This window comes from Amborella trichopoda, chromosome 2 (genome assembly GCF_054954075.1).
Source record: "Amborella trichopoda isolate Santa Cruz 75 chromosome 2, AtrichopodaSantaCruz75HAP2 v2.0, whole genome shotgun sequence".
In the NCBI taxonomy this organism is placed as follows: Eukaryota; Viridiplantae; Streptophyta; class Magnoliopsida; order Amborellales; family Amborellaceae; genus Amborella; species Amborella trichopoda.
The window spans coordinates 55,176,186-55,195,613 of NC_142337.1; the positions used below are offsets into that span (position 1 = coordinate 55,176,186).

Consider the following 19,428-nt stretch of genomic DNA (forward strand, 5'->3'; position numbering starts at 1 on the left):
CACTTAAATGGGAAGAAGAATCAAAACGCAATGAATCCCTAGAAGGTAATAAGGGCAAGGGTACACCTCCATCAACAACGGCACCCCAAGACCAAGAAAGTCCACTAGGTGGCATGTGAATCCCCATTCATAGAGAGAAACTAAGAGGGGTGCCACTGAGTCAAGAAACAAAACCTAAAGGGACTCAAATCCCCTGCAATTGACAAAAACCGAGCAGGGGCAACCCCATCTAACCAATTGACAAAGGCACTACTGAAACGCGAAGGGGCACAAGTCCCCACTATCGAATACCCGACACAGACAACCTCATTTAGCCATTTGTTAGGGTCTGTGGACAATGAAACAACATGGGTGATCGATGAGGTTGTAGCCTCATCTAGTTCACCCATCCCGACACTCCTTAAGGCAATCAAATGGTATCACATTCACCCTCCTAGTTGGAGAAGTCTCATCCGCACTTGAGTACTGAGGATGAGCCTGACGAGGAACTGATTCTAAAAAGAAAACAACAACCCGAGTTACTAAGTAAAATAGATCATAAGAAGGAAATATGATGATCACTCATCTTCTTTAGTAACGAAGTGAGGCCTTTGTGCCCACTTAGGCTCAATACTCCAAGATATTAAAGCCCAAGTGAGCACAAATCCAAACGATTTTTAAAATCAGCCTTCTAAAGTTAGAACACACCAGGACCAAAAATTCTATCTGTCAGTCCTGTGTCTTTGGAATCATTAATCCAAGTACCAACATGCACCACCATGTTATGGAGCCACAAACGGGATAGTTCAAGGTTACCTGCTAAATGGTATCCTTCACACACCTAGTCTTGATACCCTTATGCAGGGACAATTCAAATTTTTTAAATAAAAGTTAAATTTTATTAAACCCCAAAATTTAATTAAAACACACCTAACACATGTTTCGGGATAGGTAACAAGAAAACCTCTTTAAGGATAAAATCTCAAATGAGCTTTGCAACCCTAGCGAAGGATAAAAGGACTGAGAGTGGCCCTGAGTCCAAAGAGTCCAAGGTTCAAGTAAAGTATTCTAAATGGATCCGACATCAATTCATCGACCATCATCAAGAAATAGTCGGATACCAACCGAAGTGCACACGAGGATACCAAAACATGGGCCTCTCTACAGCCCAAAGAACGGGGAGATGATCGCAATTTTGGAGGGAATGCAAGGGAGTTTTTACCTGATCTTAGGGCGACCGGCTACAAACAAGTATCGCCGATCTCCAGAAAAAGAGAATTTACAAAGAAGGGCCAATCTGTATGTAGAAATCCTCAAGAGTCAGACAAGAATTATCTAGTTCCAAAAGTACCAAATCTCAAGCACCAAGCTGATTATAAGCAGTGGTCATTCAAAAATAAAATAGAGAAGAATAAAAAGAGACAAAAAAGAAGGAAAAAAGAGCCATCGGGCTAAACACCAAACAAGCACCTCACGAATGTAAAATAATAATAATGATAACAATAAAAAACAGGAGGACTAAACATCTTTCAAAAGCAACATCAGTATAGAGAAGAATAAAAAGAGTGAAAAAAAGAAAAAAGAGCCACCGGTCTAAACACCAGAAAAGCACCTCGCAGATGTAAAATAATAATAATGATAACAATAAAAAAGAGGAACCTCGGCCATCCAAACTTCAAGAGGTTGGTTGTGGGGGAACGACATTGGAAAACCAAAGAGATCCTGAATAACCTGAGCCAATATCCCATATTCTACAAGACATAGTTTGTATAAAAACCTTGAAAACCTTTCTTTGGTTTGTTGCATGAGACTAGGATCAAAGCGCAAGAGGCTACTTGATAATTCTTTTTCTTGAAAGTCCTCGCTAAGCTTAGCTTAGCTCATAAAAATTTATTAACAAAACAAATCCTTAAAGAAAAATGCTTGGGCATAAATTATTTTCACAAATTTAGCTTCTAGGAGTCGACTTTGGGTAGCAAAAAGTCTTCAAAAAAATAAATTCCATTAAAAGGGTCACAAGTGGTTAACCTACAAGACCCGCCTTTACAAAAGAAAAAAAAAATTAAAAATCTTTCAAAAATGTTATTTTCACAAATTTTTAATCTTTTTTTTTAAATTTGTCAAAATTTTCAAGAAATGCTCCATGATTACATGTGTCTAAACTGCTATCCAAAATATTAATTTGTCTGTCAAAATTACTATTTCAAAATTTCTTCAAAATATTTTCTTGAATTTTATTTTTAAAATTTTAAAAATAAGCCCCAAAGTGGCAATGGCCTTTTTACATCCATCACTGTATAATGCTCAGAAGGCTCCACAGTTGCATGAGCTTAAACAGTTGACTATGTCGATTTCAAAATCTCCAATTATCCAAAAATTTCCTTCAACTTTGTTAATATCTAATTCCTTATTTTTCATCTCTGAATTTTCGAACACCAAATGCTAGGATAATCCTGATTTGGATGCTTTCAAAATTCTTTGTCTGTCATTTCAAAAACTGCAATTTCTTTTATTTTAATTCATAACACAACGCTAGTATCCGTTTTTAAAACTTCTATTTATTTTCAAAATTTTCTAAAAGCATTTTTTTAAATATATCAACCTGAAAGATGACACTATCTTGTCATTCAAAGTCTAACTATGAGATCTAAGAGGATTGTTTGATCTAGAGAATTAAGAGTACAATGGGGAAGATAAAAAACTATGAAAAACCCTTCAAACTCATCATGTCTTCTTAAACCTTCCCAAAAGATTTGAATATATATATATATATATATATATAGGGAAAATGTCCTATTATATCCTATTTTTAACTTCTATATCCCATCAGACTCAATTATTGAAAATATTACTTGTAAGCAAAATGACTTAATCTTTTTTATCTTTCAACCCCCTAAACCCTTTTGACCATGTATTATTGACCTCAATAACTTATGAAGTGACTCTCTCTCTCTCTAAAACTCCATCTCTCTCTCACATTATCGTCTCTCTCACTCAAAAATCCATATCTCTCTAAAACCCAAACTCTATTTCTCTCGCTCACATCATCGTCTCTCTCTTTCAAAACTCCATCTCTCTCTCTCTAAAACTCCATCCCTCTCTAAAACCCAAACTTCATCTCTCTCTCACACATAAAGTGTGCTCGTGTTCGAGCTCAATCTAAACCCCTTGGCTGGTAAACTCATCGAGAAGTGAAAAGAGAGCAATGGAGTTTTAGAGAGAGAAAGATGAAGTTTAAATAGGGTGTCATTTTAGTATTTGTTTGGGTTAAAAATTTATGGTCAAAGGAGTCCAGGGGGTTCTAAGATAGAAAAAATAGAGACATTTTGCTTACAAGTAATATTTTCAATTCTTAAGTTTCATGAGATATGGAAGTTAAAAATAAAAGATAAGGATATATTTTCCTATATATATATATATATATATATATATATATAATCCTTAGAAATCCGTAGTAAAACGAATTCCCTTAACCTTCAAAGCTCTGAGCTATTAGGAAGCCTTAGGTGAAAAAGGGAAAAGTAGTTTTGATATAAAGCTAATTTTATATGCATGTCAAGTCATTTATATCATTCAAATTTTAAAACCCAAATTGCTAGCATGACAAAACTCATGTAGCAATTCCAACATGCCACTAGCAAAAGAATCCAAAGAATGGTCAATCTAAATCCTAGGATGAAACGCCCTGATAACTCTCATCTTAGGATTTAGATGTGCCGTCGTCAGCACTTCAACTGCCACTAGCAAAAGCATCCAAAGAATGCTCAGTCTAAACCAATGGTAGTTGATATGCCGACGGTTCTGGCGGGATCACCATACTCTAACCATTTGGTTTAGGCATTTCAAGTTTCCAACAATTGTATATGTCTACTTCTTTGCCCATCTCCTACCTCTCGAAAAGCAGAGAGCACCAAAGAGGGGCAACCATAGACACTCCTTTCGAATTTAATATATTTCTGAACTCTGAAACCTTGAAGCACACTATCCCAATACACTATATGATACATTGAACTGTAGGCCATACCCAGACCATAATCTAGCTTAGAATATTCTTAAGAATCCAAAATACTTGTTTAGGGGAAATTTTCCCAAATTAGATTGGTCCAAGAATGTAAATCAAAGAAAATATTCAAAATGAATCAAAACCGAAATGATCCAAGTCAAATATGTCAAAATATATCGAAAACAGGCAAGTCTGCAATATTTTTGTGTCCAATGGAGGCGAAGGTTGTCCGCAAATGCCATGTGGATGCCCCAGATTGAACCAGATCACTGCCTTCCTATTTTGAAGTAAACTCTTCTATAAATAGGCGACTTCTGATTCATTTTGGATGATTTAGACATATGAAACTCTAGCTTCCAAACCTTAACCCTAATTCCATATTTGAAACTCTAAACCCTACACGTAGGCTACTGCATCGTTAGTTCTAGGATCCTTAGCCAACCTCAGATAAAGAGATTCAGTAAATCCAAAAGCCCTAGATGTAAATTCTTACGACCCTTTCTTCCTTGGAGTGAAATCAAATATAGATTATATACTATGAGACTATAATTATTACAAAGAGATTACAATCACTCATAGCCATTCGATGTCAAATTAGATAGCTTGGGATGTGTCACGAAGTTTTAGAAATGTCGTTTTGAACTTTGAGTATAGTCAATGACACACTTACAACCACCCAATTTAAGGCATGACATACAAGAGGGATTGTGACCTCCTTGTCCTAAAAGTAAATGGTCTCTTTATATATTTTTCTATAAAATAAAGATATAGCTTATGTCCAATAATCCTACATGTTAAGCATATGTTTAATTTATATATTGACAATGATTTAAAGTGATTCAACTCTATGCATTTTTGAAGTAACAAAGTCATTTTATGAAATTCTCAATTAACAAGACTCAAAGTAACAAAGTCATTTCATGACTTCAGAGCTTGAAAATATGAAATTAGACCTTTATGTGCAAAGTCAAATGTGATTTAGGATATTTAAGATCCAAAGTCAAATTTAATTTCGGATCTTGAATATACAAAGTCATAAAGTCAAATGTGACTGGATATTAAAGATCCTAAATCGCATTTGACTTTGTATATAAAATGTTTGGCTTCAGATATTTAAGATTAGAAGTCATGAAATGGCCATTTTGGATCTCAAGAATTTGAAGTGATGGCAATTGGGGAGGGGGGGGGGGTGAATTTATTTAATAATGCTAATTTTAGAGAATATTAGCCCAAATTTTTTAGTTAAACTTATAAAAAGTTTTATATAGGGTGTGGTTTATATAGGGCCAAGACCCTAAACACTTAATGTAAGGCGCACCTTCAAATAGTACTGAAATATAATGTTTCAGTATAAAACATGTTTATGATGGCTTGAAAAGATTATAAAATTTAAAGATTAAAAAATAGTCTAGATTGAGCAGATCTATGAATACTTGAAAATCTTGAAAATTGATGATTGAGATAATACATTATATGATGCATTATTTCCAAGATTTAATCTATTTTTTTTTATGTCCATACATCTTGAGGTCGATATGATTGAACTGAAAGTTTTTCAGCATCGAAACAACCCCTCTTAGTGAATTTTTGAGGCACGCCTTAATTTGATTGTTTGGGCCTCACACTTATATAAACTTTTTTCCTTTTATATATAAATTTATCCTTTTATAAAGTTGTTTTTACTTTAAGCACAAATAACTCAAAATAGTTTACATAGTCAAAGAGATAAAATTAACTATTAAACCTACCCTTTGATTTCCTAATTGGTTACATTAAAGGCTGAAATATAACATGAAAAAGTATACTATAAGACTTTTTACTTTTGGTATAAGGTGGCCACAATTATTCTGATAGCATTTAGACACCAAATTAGAACGGCTATGAGTGTTTTACAGACTTAGTTCAAGGTCCATACAAAAAAATTTTGAACTTTATGATGAACTTTAAGCTTTCATATTTCATATTTGATAGCTAAAAATAATTGTGAGTTATGACCGTATACCAAAAAATAATTACTCTCGTAGATAATACAATCCCATGTAGTATTTTCTAGCTCCGGCAATTAAGTCCAATATGCCTAAACAAAAACAAAAACAAAAACAAAAACAAAAAATACCCAGGAATGCATTCCCTCTCTCTCTCTGAAGATCAAGAGGTTGTGGATATAACCGTAGTAGTGGCTTATCCTCATCTCTCATGTCCCTCACCATACAACCAAAACTTGTGTCCCTCACCATTCGAGGCAAACATTTCAATTCCTTGGAATTTAATTGAATTCCCACGAAACGTAAGACCCTAGAGAGAGAGAGAGAGAGAGAGAGAGTTGGGACTTGAGATGACAGGGGCGATGGTGATACAGCAGAGCCTCTTCAATAGAGGCACTGCACTTTCTCTCTCTAAATCTAGCCTCTCTTTAAAACCCAACTACCCTGATACACCAGATAACCTTCTCAGAGTATCATTTTCCGGCTTCAATGGCTCCCCTCTCAAAAATCCTCGCCAATCAGCCTCCCCTCAGGTATCCCCCTCTCTCTCTCTCTAATCAGCCTCTTCGTCTTTTCTCTCTCTCTTTTTTCCAATTAAAACTTGAAAGTTTAGCTCTTTATTTATTCCCATTACCTGAGTCCAAGAATTATCAGAAATTTCATACTCCAAGCTTTAATTGACAGCTGAAAATTTCATAATCCTGTCATGTACAAAAGATGGGCCTAAATTTACTGAAAATTTACTTGTTAGAACTTAGAAGTGAGATCCATGTCAACAAATAATGTGAGTTTTTTCTCTCACTTTTTTTTTTTTTATGCTACTAATTTTCCATTTAAAATTTCTTTCAAAGTATTACTAGGTTAATCCTTTCAGAAAATCAATAGACAGTCATTTTAAGGAAAAACAGTCTGTGATGCTTTCTGTTCAACTGCCATAGAAAATGAGGAAAGCACCCTTACTGTACATTAGAATGACTAAATCACCCCCCAATGTTTTATGAAATAGTAAATAAAATCCCACAAGCACAAGCGTTTTCTATATTTTGTATGGAAAATTGTTTCATGAGTCGGGGCAAGGATTTCTACATTTCAGTCCTCCAAGGTATAAACTATTCATTTTAAAAATGAATGCAAGTAGGCCGTCCATTTAAAAACAGTTGAAACCAGTGTTTTAAAAAACGCCGAGTCGAACCGGACTCGCCCGGTTCGACTCGGAAATAGTGAAAAGGGGACTGGATCGCCTAAAAAATTGGAAATCGTCAGGTTCTAAAGAGAACCGGACGATTCTGTACAGTGAATCGCCGATTCATTGTACGTCCGAACAGTGAATCGGGAGTCTCGTACAGATTTTTTTTTTTTTTTTTTTGTGTAATCCATGATAGATTTTTTTGTAATACTTGATCGATTTTTTGTAATCCATGATCGAATTGTTTTGTTTTTTTGTAATCCATGATCGAAATGTTTGTTTTCTTTTCTTGTAATCCATGATAAACCCATGATAGAATTTTTTGTAATCCATGATCGAATGTTTTGTAATGCATGATCGAAATGTTTGTTTTTTTTTTTGTAATCCATGATTGAATTTTTTGTTTTTTGCTTTTTTTGTAACCCATGATAGAGTTTTTTGTAATCCATGATTGAATTTTTTGTAATCCATGATCGAACTGTTTTTTTCTTTTTTTGTAATCCACGATTGAAGTTTTTGTTTTTTTTTGTTTGTTTTTTTTTGTTTGTTTTTTTTTTTAATCCATGATCGAATTTTATGTAATCCATGATCGAATTTTATGTAATCCATGATTGAATTTTTTGAAAATTTGTGATTTTTTTTTTTTAATCCATGATCGAATTTTTTTTTGTAATCCATGATGGAATTTTTTGAAAATTTGTGATTTTTTTTTTAATCCATGATCGATTTTTTTGAAAATTTGTTTTTTTTTTTTTTTAATCCATATTATTCAAAGAGAAAATGAGAGAGATGATGATTCTGAGGCCACCCTATCCCAGCCATATTATTCACATATCGAGTCCCAACAGCAACAGTGTAGGGATGAGCACGAAATACTGTAAATTAAATGCTGAATGGCGGTTCGTGCAGGGAAAGAACATATCAATATTCGCATATTCATTCAAAAACATGAAAATTCTTAATGGAGTACCCTCATTTTTTATTAAATTCCTAAAAAACAATATTTATAATGAATTTTAATAATTTTTTCGAATTTTTTTTAAGCTTTATTCTGAACGATCCACCCGAATCCCGATCCGGATCGCCGATTCATCGATCCGGATCGGTTTTTTGGAAGCCCGATCCGGGTCACCGATCCGTTTTTTAAACCATTGGTTGAAACTAATGGTTCAAATATTTTTTTTTTATAAAATTTTTATTTTTAATTTTTAAAAATTATTTACTTTTCATATTAATGATCACTATGTTAGAGATTACATGTCCTTAAAAATTAAATAAAAAATCCATCTCAAGAATAGATTTTAGTAGGGGATTGATTTCTACATGGACTCATAAAAACTGTGTCTATTTTGTATTTCAATAATCGAACATGGTGAGAATGGGTTTGGGGTCGTAGTGGTAGCACTTTTTATACCTCAGTTCAGATTTAGGCTTCCATTCTCACATAATACATTAAAAAACCACTGACGAGTTAAAAAAAAATTGTGGGGCTCTATTATCTCCACTGAATTACCCAAATAATAATAATAATAATAATAATTAATCGGCCTTTGAAGTGAGAATTATAGTCTCTCTCTAACTTCTGAGGTAAAATGTTGTGAAGGATATAATGAAGAGAAAGAGGAGTTTCGGCATCAGAGCCTCCGCAGCAAGTCCTAAGAAGATACTGATAATGGGAGGCACCCGATTCATTGGAGTCTTCTTGTGTAGACTGCTCATCAAAGAGGGCCATCAGGTAATATCAAGAAGCCCACTTTTGTCTTTTTCTAATTTTCCATTATCGATTGAGCTTTTGTATTTCTGTCTATTCCAATGGGGAGTGATGAAGTGAATAAACAAGTGTCTCTTTAGAAAATGCGCCAAGGATCATAAAGAAGCTTTATTGTCTCGGGTAACATCTCACGAAACACTCATTTTAGGACCCCAAATTTTTAAAAAGAATTTTCTGATTGCACCCTCTATGCACTTTAAGAAAAAAAAAAAAAAATCTTAAAAGTGTTACCATTTAATTTTTGGAAGGTGAGATATAAGTGTCCGAAAATTAAAATTTTAAATTTTCTCTTTTGAATAATAATTATCCAGTGATTCTTAGGTGGTTCTCAAGATTTCAAATTGAAAAAAAAAAAAAAAAGACCCAATTTCTATGCAGCCAAACCGGCATATGTAAAATTATAGACCACTTAATAAATCTATCTTTCAGATGGATTTTAAGACTTAATTTTTAAAGACATATATGACCGGTGGTTTCCATTGTTTTTATATGAAACATTTACTTGCATTCATATGAGCTTTATACTTTCTGGATGCATGAAACAATTTTTCTTAAAAAAATCTGCCAAGTAAGTCCAAGGGAGCAAAAAGAGTAAAGTATACGTGCCCAAGGGAGCAAAAAGAGTTAAAGATAAGGGTAGTTTGGTCATATTTTGAAAATTAAGCATGAGTTTGTTTCCCATACTCCCCTCTCCTTGCCTCTTTCGCCTCTCTCTTTCTCATGTTACTCAACCGGCTTCTACGGTGTTTTCCTATTGAATAATTAGAAAAAGACTAGTGGGAATTAGGAAAACTAGGAGGTCTTGGACCCTTCTTGGTACCTCCTAGTTTTAAGCCAGCTCCGATGAGAAGAAAATGGATTTTTTTTTAAAAATAGTACATCTTGTAACATATTTTTGGACGGTCAATTTTTAAGATTTCATAGTTTTGCTGGATCTACACTATGTTTGAAGCTTTAAATTTTAATAATTAAAGATGAAAATATGTTTTAAGGCTATCACAAAGATTTCCAGTAATGAAACCTCATTTCTCAACACTATTTGAAGGTATGCTTTATTTTGATTGTTTAGAGCCTCGGCTCTATACAAACCGTACCTTAGGAAAAAGTTTATATAGAGCCGACGCTCTGAACGACCAAATTAGAGCCCACCTCAAAAATTTCACTAGAAGTCGTTATTTTAATGCTCAAATATCCTGAAATTGATCATCTCGACATCAAGATGTATGAACATAAGAAAAAGATTGATTTCAAGTTTTAGAAATGGTGCATCTTATAACGCATTTTTGGATCGTCAATTTCAAGATTTTCAAGTTTCCATAGATCTACTCGATCTCCACTATTTTTGAAGCTTTAAATTTTATAATTAAATATGAAAATATAGCTTAAGACTATCACAAAGATTTCCAATATTGAAACCTCATTTCTCAACACTATATGAAGGTGTGCTTTACTTGATTATTTAGAGCCTCGGGTCTATACAAACCGCACCTTTTTTAAAAAGAGGAATTATTTAGGAAAAATATACAAAGAGGCCATTTACTTTTGAAAAAGGCCCTACGGAATCCAATTAAAGGCGTACCTCAAAAAGTCACTAGAAGATGTTGTTTCAATGTCAAAAATCCTCAAATCGATCATCTCAACCTCAAGATGTATGGACATAAGAAAATGCATTTCAACTATTGGAAATAGTGCATCTTGTATGCATTTTTTGGACCATTAATTTTCCACATGTTCAAGTGTTCATAGATTTGTTCATTCTATACTATTTTTGAAGCTTTAAATTTTATAATTAGAGATGATAATAAATGTTCAGACCATTATAAAGATTTTTAATACTGAAACAACATCTTTTGACACCATTTGAAGGCACGCCTTACTTTGATTGTTTGGGGCCTTAGCCTTATACAAACCACACTATTTACTTTTGGTACAAGGACGTCACACTCCCCTGTCACATTTGAAATCAGGTGGTTGTGAGTGTATTATTAACTAGATTCAAAATCCAAACGAAAAATTCTCAAAGTTCGTGACACACCCCCAAGTTGTCCAATTTGATATCGGATGGCTAGAGGCATTTGTGACCTCCTTATAACAAAGTGAATGGTTTCATAGTATACAATCCCATTTATCTGTACTTGCCAATTTTTAAAGGAAAAAGTTTACGTGTGGTGGGCCCTAGACAATCAAATTAAAGTGTACCTCAAAAATTCTTTAGAAGAGGTTGTTTCGATACCCAAAAATCTTCAAATCGATCGTCTCAACATCAAGATGTATGGAAATGAGAAAAAATGGATTTTACGTGTTGGAAATAATGCATCTTGTATGCATTTTCTGGACTATTAATTTTCAAGTATTCATGGATTTGCTCAATCTACACTATCTTTTAGGCTTTTAAGTTAGAGGTAAAAATAAATTTTTAGGCCATCACAAAGATTTTCAATACAAACAACATCTTTCGATACTATTTGAAGGTGTGCTTTACATTGATGTTTTAAGGCCTCACCTACACCCATTTTTAAAACAATATATGAAATGATTATTTATTTCTAAATGGAAAATTGTTTGGTGCATACTATGTGGGCTTGGAGATCTAAACCGTCCACCAAAACGTGTCCCGTAAATAATAGTCCTCCAAAGGAAAAGTAATATCAATGGTTGAAATATTTTCTCAAAAAAATATCATTTCTAATTTATTTTTATAGATTTTTTTAAAATAATTAGGATTAAGTTTTATTTCAAAAATAAATTATTAGCTACCCCCATTTCTACATGCGAGTCTGTAGACTCATAGAGACCGTGTCCTTTCCAAATTGCAGGTGACCTTGTTTACCCGTGGTAAAGCACCCATCACCCAACAATTGCCCGGCGAATCAGACCAAGACTATGCCGACTTCTCTTCCAAGGTAGGTGCTCTCTCTCTCTCTCTCTCTCTCTCTCTCTCTATATATATATATATATATATATATATATATATATATATATATATATATATATATATATATATATATATATATATATATATATATATATATTATTCCTTTTTATAGGTAAATAAGTGCATGCTAAAATACACGAGGTAATGTATAAATAGAAATAAATTTTTAAAGTTTAAAATAACTCCATTTCTTGTTTTTTCAATCTTAACTTCGATGTTTCATTTCGATTTATATATTCATGTACAAGCATGAACAAATTGTTAAGTTCACATGTACTAACGAATTGTTTAGAGGCCCTCCCCTTAGCCAAGGGTGTGTAACCTCCTCAGCCAAAGAGATGTATTTCTATATATAATTGGGCCTTAAGTTTTTATGGAAGATATATTATAGGTGAACAAGAGCTTTAATTTATGAGGTTATAAAGTTGCATACTATTAAAAAAAGTAACATTGGTAATGAACCATTTTTTCACATGAAAAAAAATAAAATATTGTATCAAAAAATAAATATAGATTTCTATATTTCCACAGAGACCACATTCAAATTTCACTCTTCCCTATAGGTCCAATTTTATAACCCATACCAAGACTCCGAGGGGCTATACACCAGGCTGTAGGTTGGGTCTGGGTCTATTGCCAGAAAAAAGTGGTAGATTTGTGTCCCCTTTCATAGGAATGGATATGAAAAAAGGGCAAATTTCTACTTAATACTACTCGGCTACTCATCCGAGTTCCATACATTCTCATGTACCCCAGTGGGAACTCGTCTTGGCTGCTAGCCAATTCTGGACACCGGCGGGTTTTCAAATGCTGCTCGTATCACATTGATTATTATAAGCATGGAATATTATAGGGTGAGAGTAAGGCAGCGCACCTTTAATATGTAGTTCTGGTAGTGGTGTCGGGAACTTTATAATTACTTAAAAATCTATTTTCATCTCTATTTATAAAATTTAAAATTTAAAAAATAATATAGATCGAGCAAATTTATAAATATTTGGTAATATAGAAATAGATAGTTTAGGTAACTTATTATAAAATATATTATTTTTAATATTTGATTTCTTTTTTTGTTTTTTTTTTTAATATCCATACATCTTGACGTCGAGATGGTTTCCTAATATCTGAACACTCTCTTGTATAAAATTTTTGAAGTGCACCTTGGTTCAATAGATAGGTTTGCAACCTTGCATAAAGTTTTTTTGACGCCACAGAACATTCGGCTGTCTCATACACCAGCACATACATTTGCAGAAGTTCTTGGATATCAAATATCATTATTTTAGGCGTCATAGGAGTTCCAAGCCTCATTTGCCATGCATTCACCACAAGGTCATGAAAGTGTCATAATAATCAGATTTCTCTATATCCCCCCAATACCAGCTCATCCTTGTTCTTCAAAGAACTACCATTAGAATTGAACTTCATCTCTCCTTCTTTGGGCTCTGTGTTCTCGTTTGTGCTACTCCTTCGGGGAACTTCCCAACACTCTTTTAAGGAAGCAATCCACGGGATTAAATTACGTCAACTCCTTCTACAGCTCCATTGAATGTTTTGTTTCTTTCTTTCCACACAATCGCTACTACCGTGGATGTTTATAATATCATTTTGTATCGGAAAGTAGGAATTTGCTGCTAAAGGAGTGTTTATGAAAAGGCCATGCAACAGTAAGTGGCTACCAAACTCTGCATCTCGTTTGCGCTCTAGCTCATCGATTGTGTGCAATTTGCTGCTAACAAAATAGCCAAATGAAGGCCTGCACCTTATGTGGTGTCGGAAGTTGCCATGCTTTGTTAGCTGGCCCTATTCACATATCTCTATCTGTGGTTTTATAGAAGTCTGTAATTCACTAGCTGCCTCTTTGATAAACTCCTTTTTTTTCTCTCTTTTTTTTGTCTCATCACTTGTGCGTTTGTACGTGTGTGTGGATTTTCTCTTCTTCAATTCATGGACAACTTTATGTCTGTATGGATTCAGGTCTTACATCTAAAGGGAGACAGGCAAGACTTTGAATTTGTGAAGACCACTCTCTCTTCTTCAGACTTTGAGATTGTGTATGACATAAATGGTAATGTCTATGAAATGTTCACCAAATATGAGAATCAATCAAAATTCAAAACATCATTTTCATCTAAAAGGAAACGAAGCCTTTTTATCTTACTCTTCTTGGTTATGTAAACTTCATTAGGTCGAGAAGCTGTAGAAGTGGAACCCATATTGGATGGCCTACCTAAGCTAGAACAGTAAGCCCCGGCTGCTCAAATATTTCCAAATTGGGAAGATTTCTTTAGGAAAGTTCATGCTTATCGTTCCAATTGGCAAGCATTTAAAAATGGGCTACTTTTCCTTTATTTATTCAGGTATATATACTGCTCCTCTGCTGGTGTATACCTCAAGTCTGACCTGTTGCCACATTTTGAGGTGATTACAATGATTTTCTTTCTTCTTAATTTCTGAATTTTGGTTGCATTTTCATAAACAATTATCATCCTTTTTATAATCTCTCTCTCACACTCTCACATTAATAAGCCATTTATTTATTCTTATGTAATTTAATTGACTTAGCCGACATCAAATGGTTTGGGAAAAGGCTCTGATGAAGATGCTAATTTAATTGACTTATATCTGCACCTAATTGTACTTCTTACACTTTCCATAACTCCCATCTATTTTGTTTATAGTTTTTATTTGTGGTTCTTACTTGGTTTTCATTTTGCAAGCTATATTTGACATTTTCAAATGCTCACATCTATACAAACTTTTATTTGTTCAAATTTACCTTCCTAATGCTTCTATCTTTGTCTTTCATTTTCCTATTTTCTTACAAATTTCCTTGAGTGCGAGCTACCCAGTTTAGTTTTGTATTTACATTTTTATTAATTTTTGTTTTTATGGTGTAGACCGATGCAGTTGATCCAAAGAGTAGGCACAAGGGGAAGCTTGAAACAGAAATTTTGTTAGATTCAAGAGATGTGAATTGGACATCAATTAGACCTGTGTATATATATGGCCCTCTTAATTACAATCCTGTTGAAGAATGGTTCTTTCATCGACTCAAAGCCGGCCGCCCAATTCCAATACCTAATTCAGGGATACAAGTTACACAATTAGGTCATGTTAAGGTACGTAGTTCTATTTTTGGCAAACAATATGCATTCATACAATTTGTATGTTGGTTCCTGTAACTAGCAAACTGAGGTCTAAGGTTCAAATCCCAGCTTGAAAAAATATTTAAGGTCTTTCTTCTTATGTTCAGTTTCTTATACATTTGGCAATATGAATATATTGTAGTGTTTTATTTAACCAGTCTTTTTTCAAGGACATCACTCCATCCAACATATAAAAGAATGTTTTCCTACAATTATTTTCAAACTATTGTTATAATTTTCATAGGAGATTGAGTAATAACATGTGATTGATTCAGGACTTGGCAAGGGTTTTTGTGACAGTCCTTGGTAATCCAAAAGCAAGCAAGCAAGTCTACAATATATCCGGATCAAAATATGTGACATTTAGTGGTTTAGCCAAGGCTTGTGCCAAGGTAATTATTCAAATTACATTTGAATGTTTACATAAAATTTCTACCAATTTATTGATTTTATATAAATTATTGATTTGTACAATAATCACACCCTTGTATCCTATTTTTTACTTTTGATTGCCCCTTATCAGGCGGGTGGGTTTCCAGAACCTGAAATAGTTCATTACAATCCAAAGGAATTTGATTTTGGAAAAAAGAAGGCATTCCCCTTTAGAGATCAGGTATGATTTTATTTGAAAGACTCTTCTTTTATAGAGGAAAAGATAATATCTTTCTTTCTATTCTTTCAAAAAATATTATAATATAATTCTCACGACTATGAAAATCCATGTCATGAGGATCATCTCTGTGCAATCAACGGTTGGACAATGATTGTGATGGAATGGAACCCCCTTGGGGGGTGCGATTCTCTCTCCATCATCCTCCAACCGCTTGATTCAGCATTGATGACCATTAGATTTTCCATAGTCATGAAGATCATAGTATGCTTTGCCTTTCTTAAGAAAAACAAAAATAAAAAAATTGAATTCCACTAGAGGTGAGAATCCATGAGAACCACAAATACACATGCATATTCACATATGAAACTTTGAGGTGTTCTCTCTCTCTCTCTCTCTCTTTCTCTCTCTCTCTCTATATATATATATATGTGGATAAACCTTACAACAACTGGCCAGCTATAATGAATAGTGTATAGGTGGAATGGGAGCCTTTAGAACTTCATCATGTGATTCAGAATGCATATCATTATTTTAATTTTAATTTTTTATATAAATCTGATTAATATAAGATTTTGGGTGTATATACTTAACACTATTTCGCACCATATAAAAATATAAAAAAATTATTTTCAATAATTTAAAATGACCAAACTACCCCTGTCATTTTTCAGGGGTATTTAGGTCATTTTATATTTTGGGAAATATTTTTTTTTATAATTTTTATTTGTGCGCCCTATTTTTTAGTACCCATGTCTACAATTTTATTATGATCTGATTTATAGAAAAATAATTAAAATTAAAATAGTGATATGTATTATGAACTGCATGATGAAAATCTGACGGCTCCCATTCCAACTATATTACTATTCATTATAGCTGGCCAGCTATTGTTAGTTTTTCCCTATATACATATATATATATATATATAGAGAGAGAGAGAGCGAGAGAGAGAGACTTTTGCTACTTTGTAAGTGGTGTGCTTGCAACATTTGGTGGTTTGGCCAATTATAACATCAGTAGTTGTCAAGTAAATCGTTTGAATCTAATCATTTTATATATATTATCGGGCCTTGTGGATACTTTTCACCTTACATGCTTCCTATAAAAAACGAATATGAGAACATGGTAAAATCTCATATTCCAAATTGAGTTGTTTTGGTTACCCATATATAACAAAGCAATCTACGATGATAAGGGTAAAACGCTATCTTCTGAGACTTCTGGTTATTCCATGCCTTTATTTTGTTCACTCTATGTCACATGTCTACAAAAGGTGGGTGTGACATTTTAAAATCACTAGTTTTGACTTTCACTTTTCATTTTCTTGGGATTAATTTTAAAAGATGACATTAAGGAGATAGTTTTTACCTTTTTTGTAATATTGGGGTTTGAGATAATAGGTCAAGTTACATTTATATGTATTTCTTTATCTATGTGTGAATGTGGATATATGTTTTCTATATAGCCAAGATATATATGGAAAATGTCAAATAAGGGTTAGGCTTTATGCAAAAAAAAAATGCCTCATCTCAAAACTCATCAAAAATTCAATTCCCAGAATCTAAAAACCTTCAAATCAATCATCTCAACCTTGACAAGTATGGTTGTGAAACAAAAAGGATTTCAAGCCCTAAAATAATATATATTGTAATACATTGTCTAAAACATCCATTTTCAAATATTCATGGATCCGCAAAATCTTTACTGCTTTTGAACTACAAATTTTGTAATTGGTGAGGAAATCAATTTTAGAGCCGTCATAGAAATTTTGTATTACCTAAGTGTTTCCCATACGCGGTTTCAGAGGGAAGCTTTACTTTTTCTAATAAGGCCTAGGCCTTATAGAAACTGCATCCTAAATTGTGGAAAATTATAGGTGTATTACTTTCAAATCACAAGTCACTTATTCTTTCCCTTTGATTTTCCTAAACTGTCTCTCTAAGTATGCTTTGATATTTGAATAGTTTCTTTACATAAGCATCAATCCTTAAGAACCCCTCATTCACAATCCAAATCTACTATAAATTAGCTAGACCTTTTAAAAAAATTGTTTCGTTTATTTAGTATCCAAATCTAGTTTTTAAAAAATAAGCTTGGGAGAATAAATAGGAATCAGATAAATACAAAAAAAAAACTTGGATTTAATAAAGAGTTCTATACTATAACTTATGAAAAGGGCTGAAAGCAAAATAAGAATTCCAGTTAAAATAAGGGTTCCAATCAAAATAGTTAATTCATTTTTACTTAAAAAGTAGGTATCTATGTTAGAAATAACTTTGAAAATGATTGGAATTTAAGAAATAAACTTAACATGAAAAATTTAAAATTAAATACAAGATAATTATAAATAACTTAAAGTGTAAAATAGTAAAATAATAATAAATTGAAACTTCAATCTTCTCATTTCTTAATTAGAGCAGGCAATACGATGCAAACACCATTAGCTCGTATGCATGAATGGATATAAGATCAAATCCAAAGAACTCAATTCTTTGGTTGGTTATGCAGCACTATTTTGCATCCATAGAGAAAGCTCAAAGGGAGCTTGGGTGGACCCCGGAATTCAGTCTTGTCGAAGGTCTTACCGACTCCTACAATCTAGACTTTGGCAGAGGTACTTTTCGGAAGGCTGCTGACTTCTCCACAGATGATCTCATTCTCAGTAAAAAATTGGTGCTCCAAAGCTAGTCCTGCATAGAGTTGCCACTCCCTCCTCTTTCTCTTCATGTTTTTGGTAAATGTGTTTGGGTTGTATATGTGAATCCATAATCAAAAGTCCCAGTAACTAGGACATCAATGTGATAGATGACAGCTAAGATCAAGGATGGAGGCTTGCTAGTGGGCTGGGAAATGGAGATTAAAAAAGATTCAAGATGTATTTTGCCTTTTTTTGTTAAAGAAAATAAGGTTCATTTGTTTTAACAATGATAATTTTTCTTTCCTTTTGAGTAAATTTTGAACATGAAAAGTAAATATGTTTTGTTCTTTTTCTCAAAGAATGTATCTCAACATTGTTCTTGCTTTTTAACTAGAGACTACTGTCGTTGCATACGATACAACGGCCAAGATTCGAATCCAGCTAACCCGAAAACCTAAAAAACATAATGAAGGATGGTTTATAGCTTTGTGCAAGAACTGTAGTGAAGTTTGATGTCAAGTTTCATGCTATTTCAAGTTTGAACATATTACCTTATTTTTCCAAAACAGATCGAGTGTTGAAAGGTCCAGGTGTTTATGTTCTCAACTTTTATATGAGGTGTTTCTGTTTTCAGCCTTTTTATGTAAGAACATTTTTTGGTTTTCATCATTGACTTGCTTGGAGGTGTTTATGTTTTCAGCCTTTTTATGTAAGAACATTTTTGGCTTTCATCACTGACTTGCTTGGAGCTGCATTTCTTATTAGGCAGATTCCATACAATTGAATTTTCTTATTGTTTACTGTTTCAGGACTTTCCTTGTTTTATAACCAACTTTCCCATTTGTATACTATGCTCCCTTGGGAGCATGGTTTACTTCTACTTGGGAGGATTTTTTCAATCTAAAATTTTGGGAACCTAGATTCATTAGAGAATTATTCTTGAAAGAAAAATTTTGAAATTTGGTTTTTCTAACGCTTAGATCTCCATCTAAAACTTGGATGGTCAATTCAATCTCGAGACACTTTTTTCATGTGCATAGATGGTATTTTTTTTTTTATTGAGGTTAATCTATAGGTTTCGGAGGTTACATCACCAAAATTTGGAGTCTTAACATTAATTCTAGATGGGACTTTACCCAAGGGAGTTAAATATATTTCGGCTTCATCTT

General features: G+C 33.2%; 1 protein-coding gene across 2 annotated transcripts; it reads left to right on the top strand.

Annotated features, from left to right (window-relative positions):
• Nucleotides 1–6,054: 6,054 nt before the first annotated feature.
• Nucleotides 6,055–18,617, top strand: CRB (chloroplast RNA binding protein). 2 transcript variants are annotated; one of them, XM_088858640.1, is made up of 10 exons: nucleotides 6,055–6,500; nucleotides 8,757–8,888; nucleotides 11,741–11,827; nucleotides 13,837–13,927; nucleotides 14,048–14,102; nucleotides 14,220–14,280; nucleotides 14,760–14,981; nucleotides 15,284–15,400; nucleotides 15,532–15,621; nucleotides 18,130–18,617. In XM_088858640.1, exons 1-10 carry the CDS (start codon nucleotides 6,318–6,320, stop codon nucleotides 18,307–18,309), a joined length of 1,218 nt encoding a protein of 405 aa, XP_088714766.1. In that variant the 5' UTR covers nucleotides 6,055–6,317; the 3' UTR covers nucleotides 18,310–18,617. The 2 variants fall into 2 exon arrangements, with proteins under 2 accessions (XP_088714766.1, XP_088714767.1); XM_088858641.1 differs by lacking the exons at nucleotides 13,837–13,927; nucleotides 14,048–14,102; nucleotides 14,220–14,280 and having other exon boundaries at nucleotides 6,074–6,500.
• The last annotated feature ends 811 nt before the right edge of the window (nucleotides 18,618–19,428 follow it).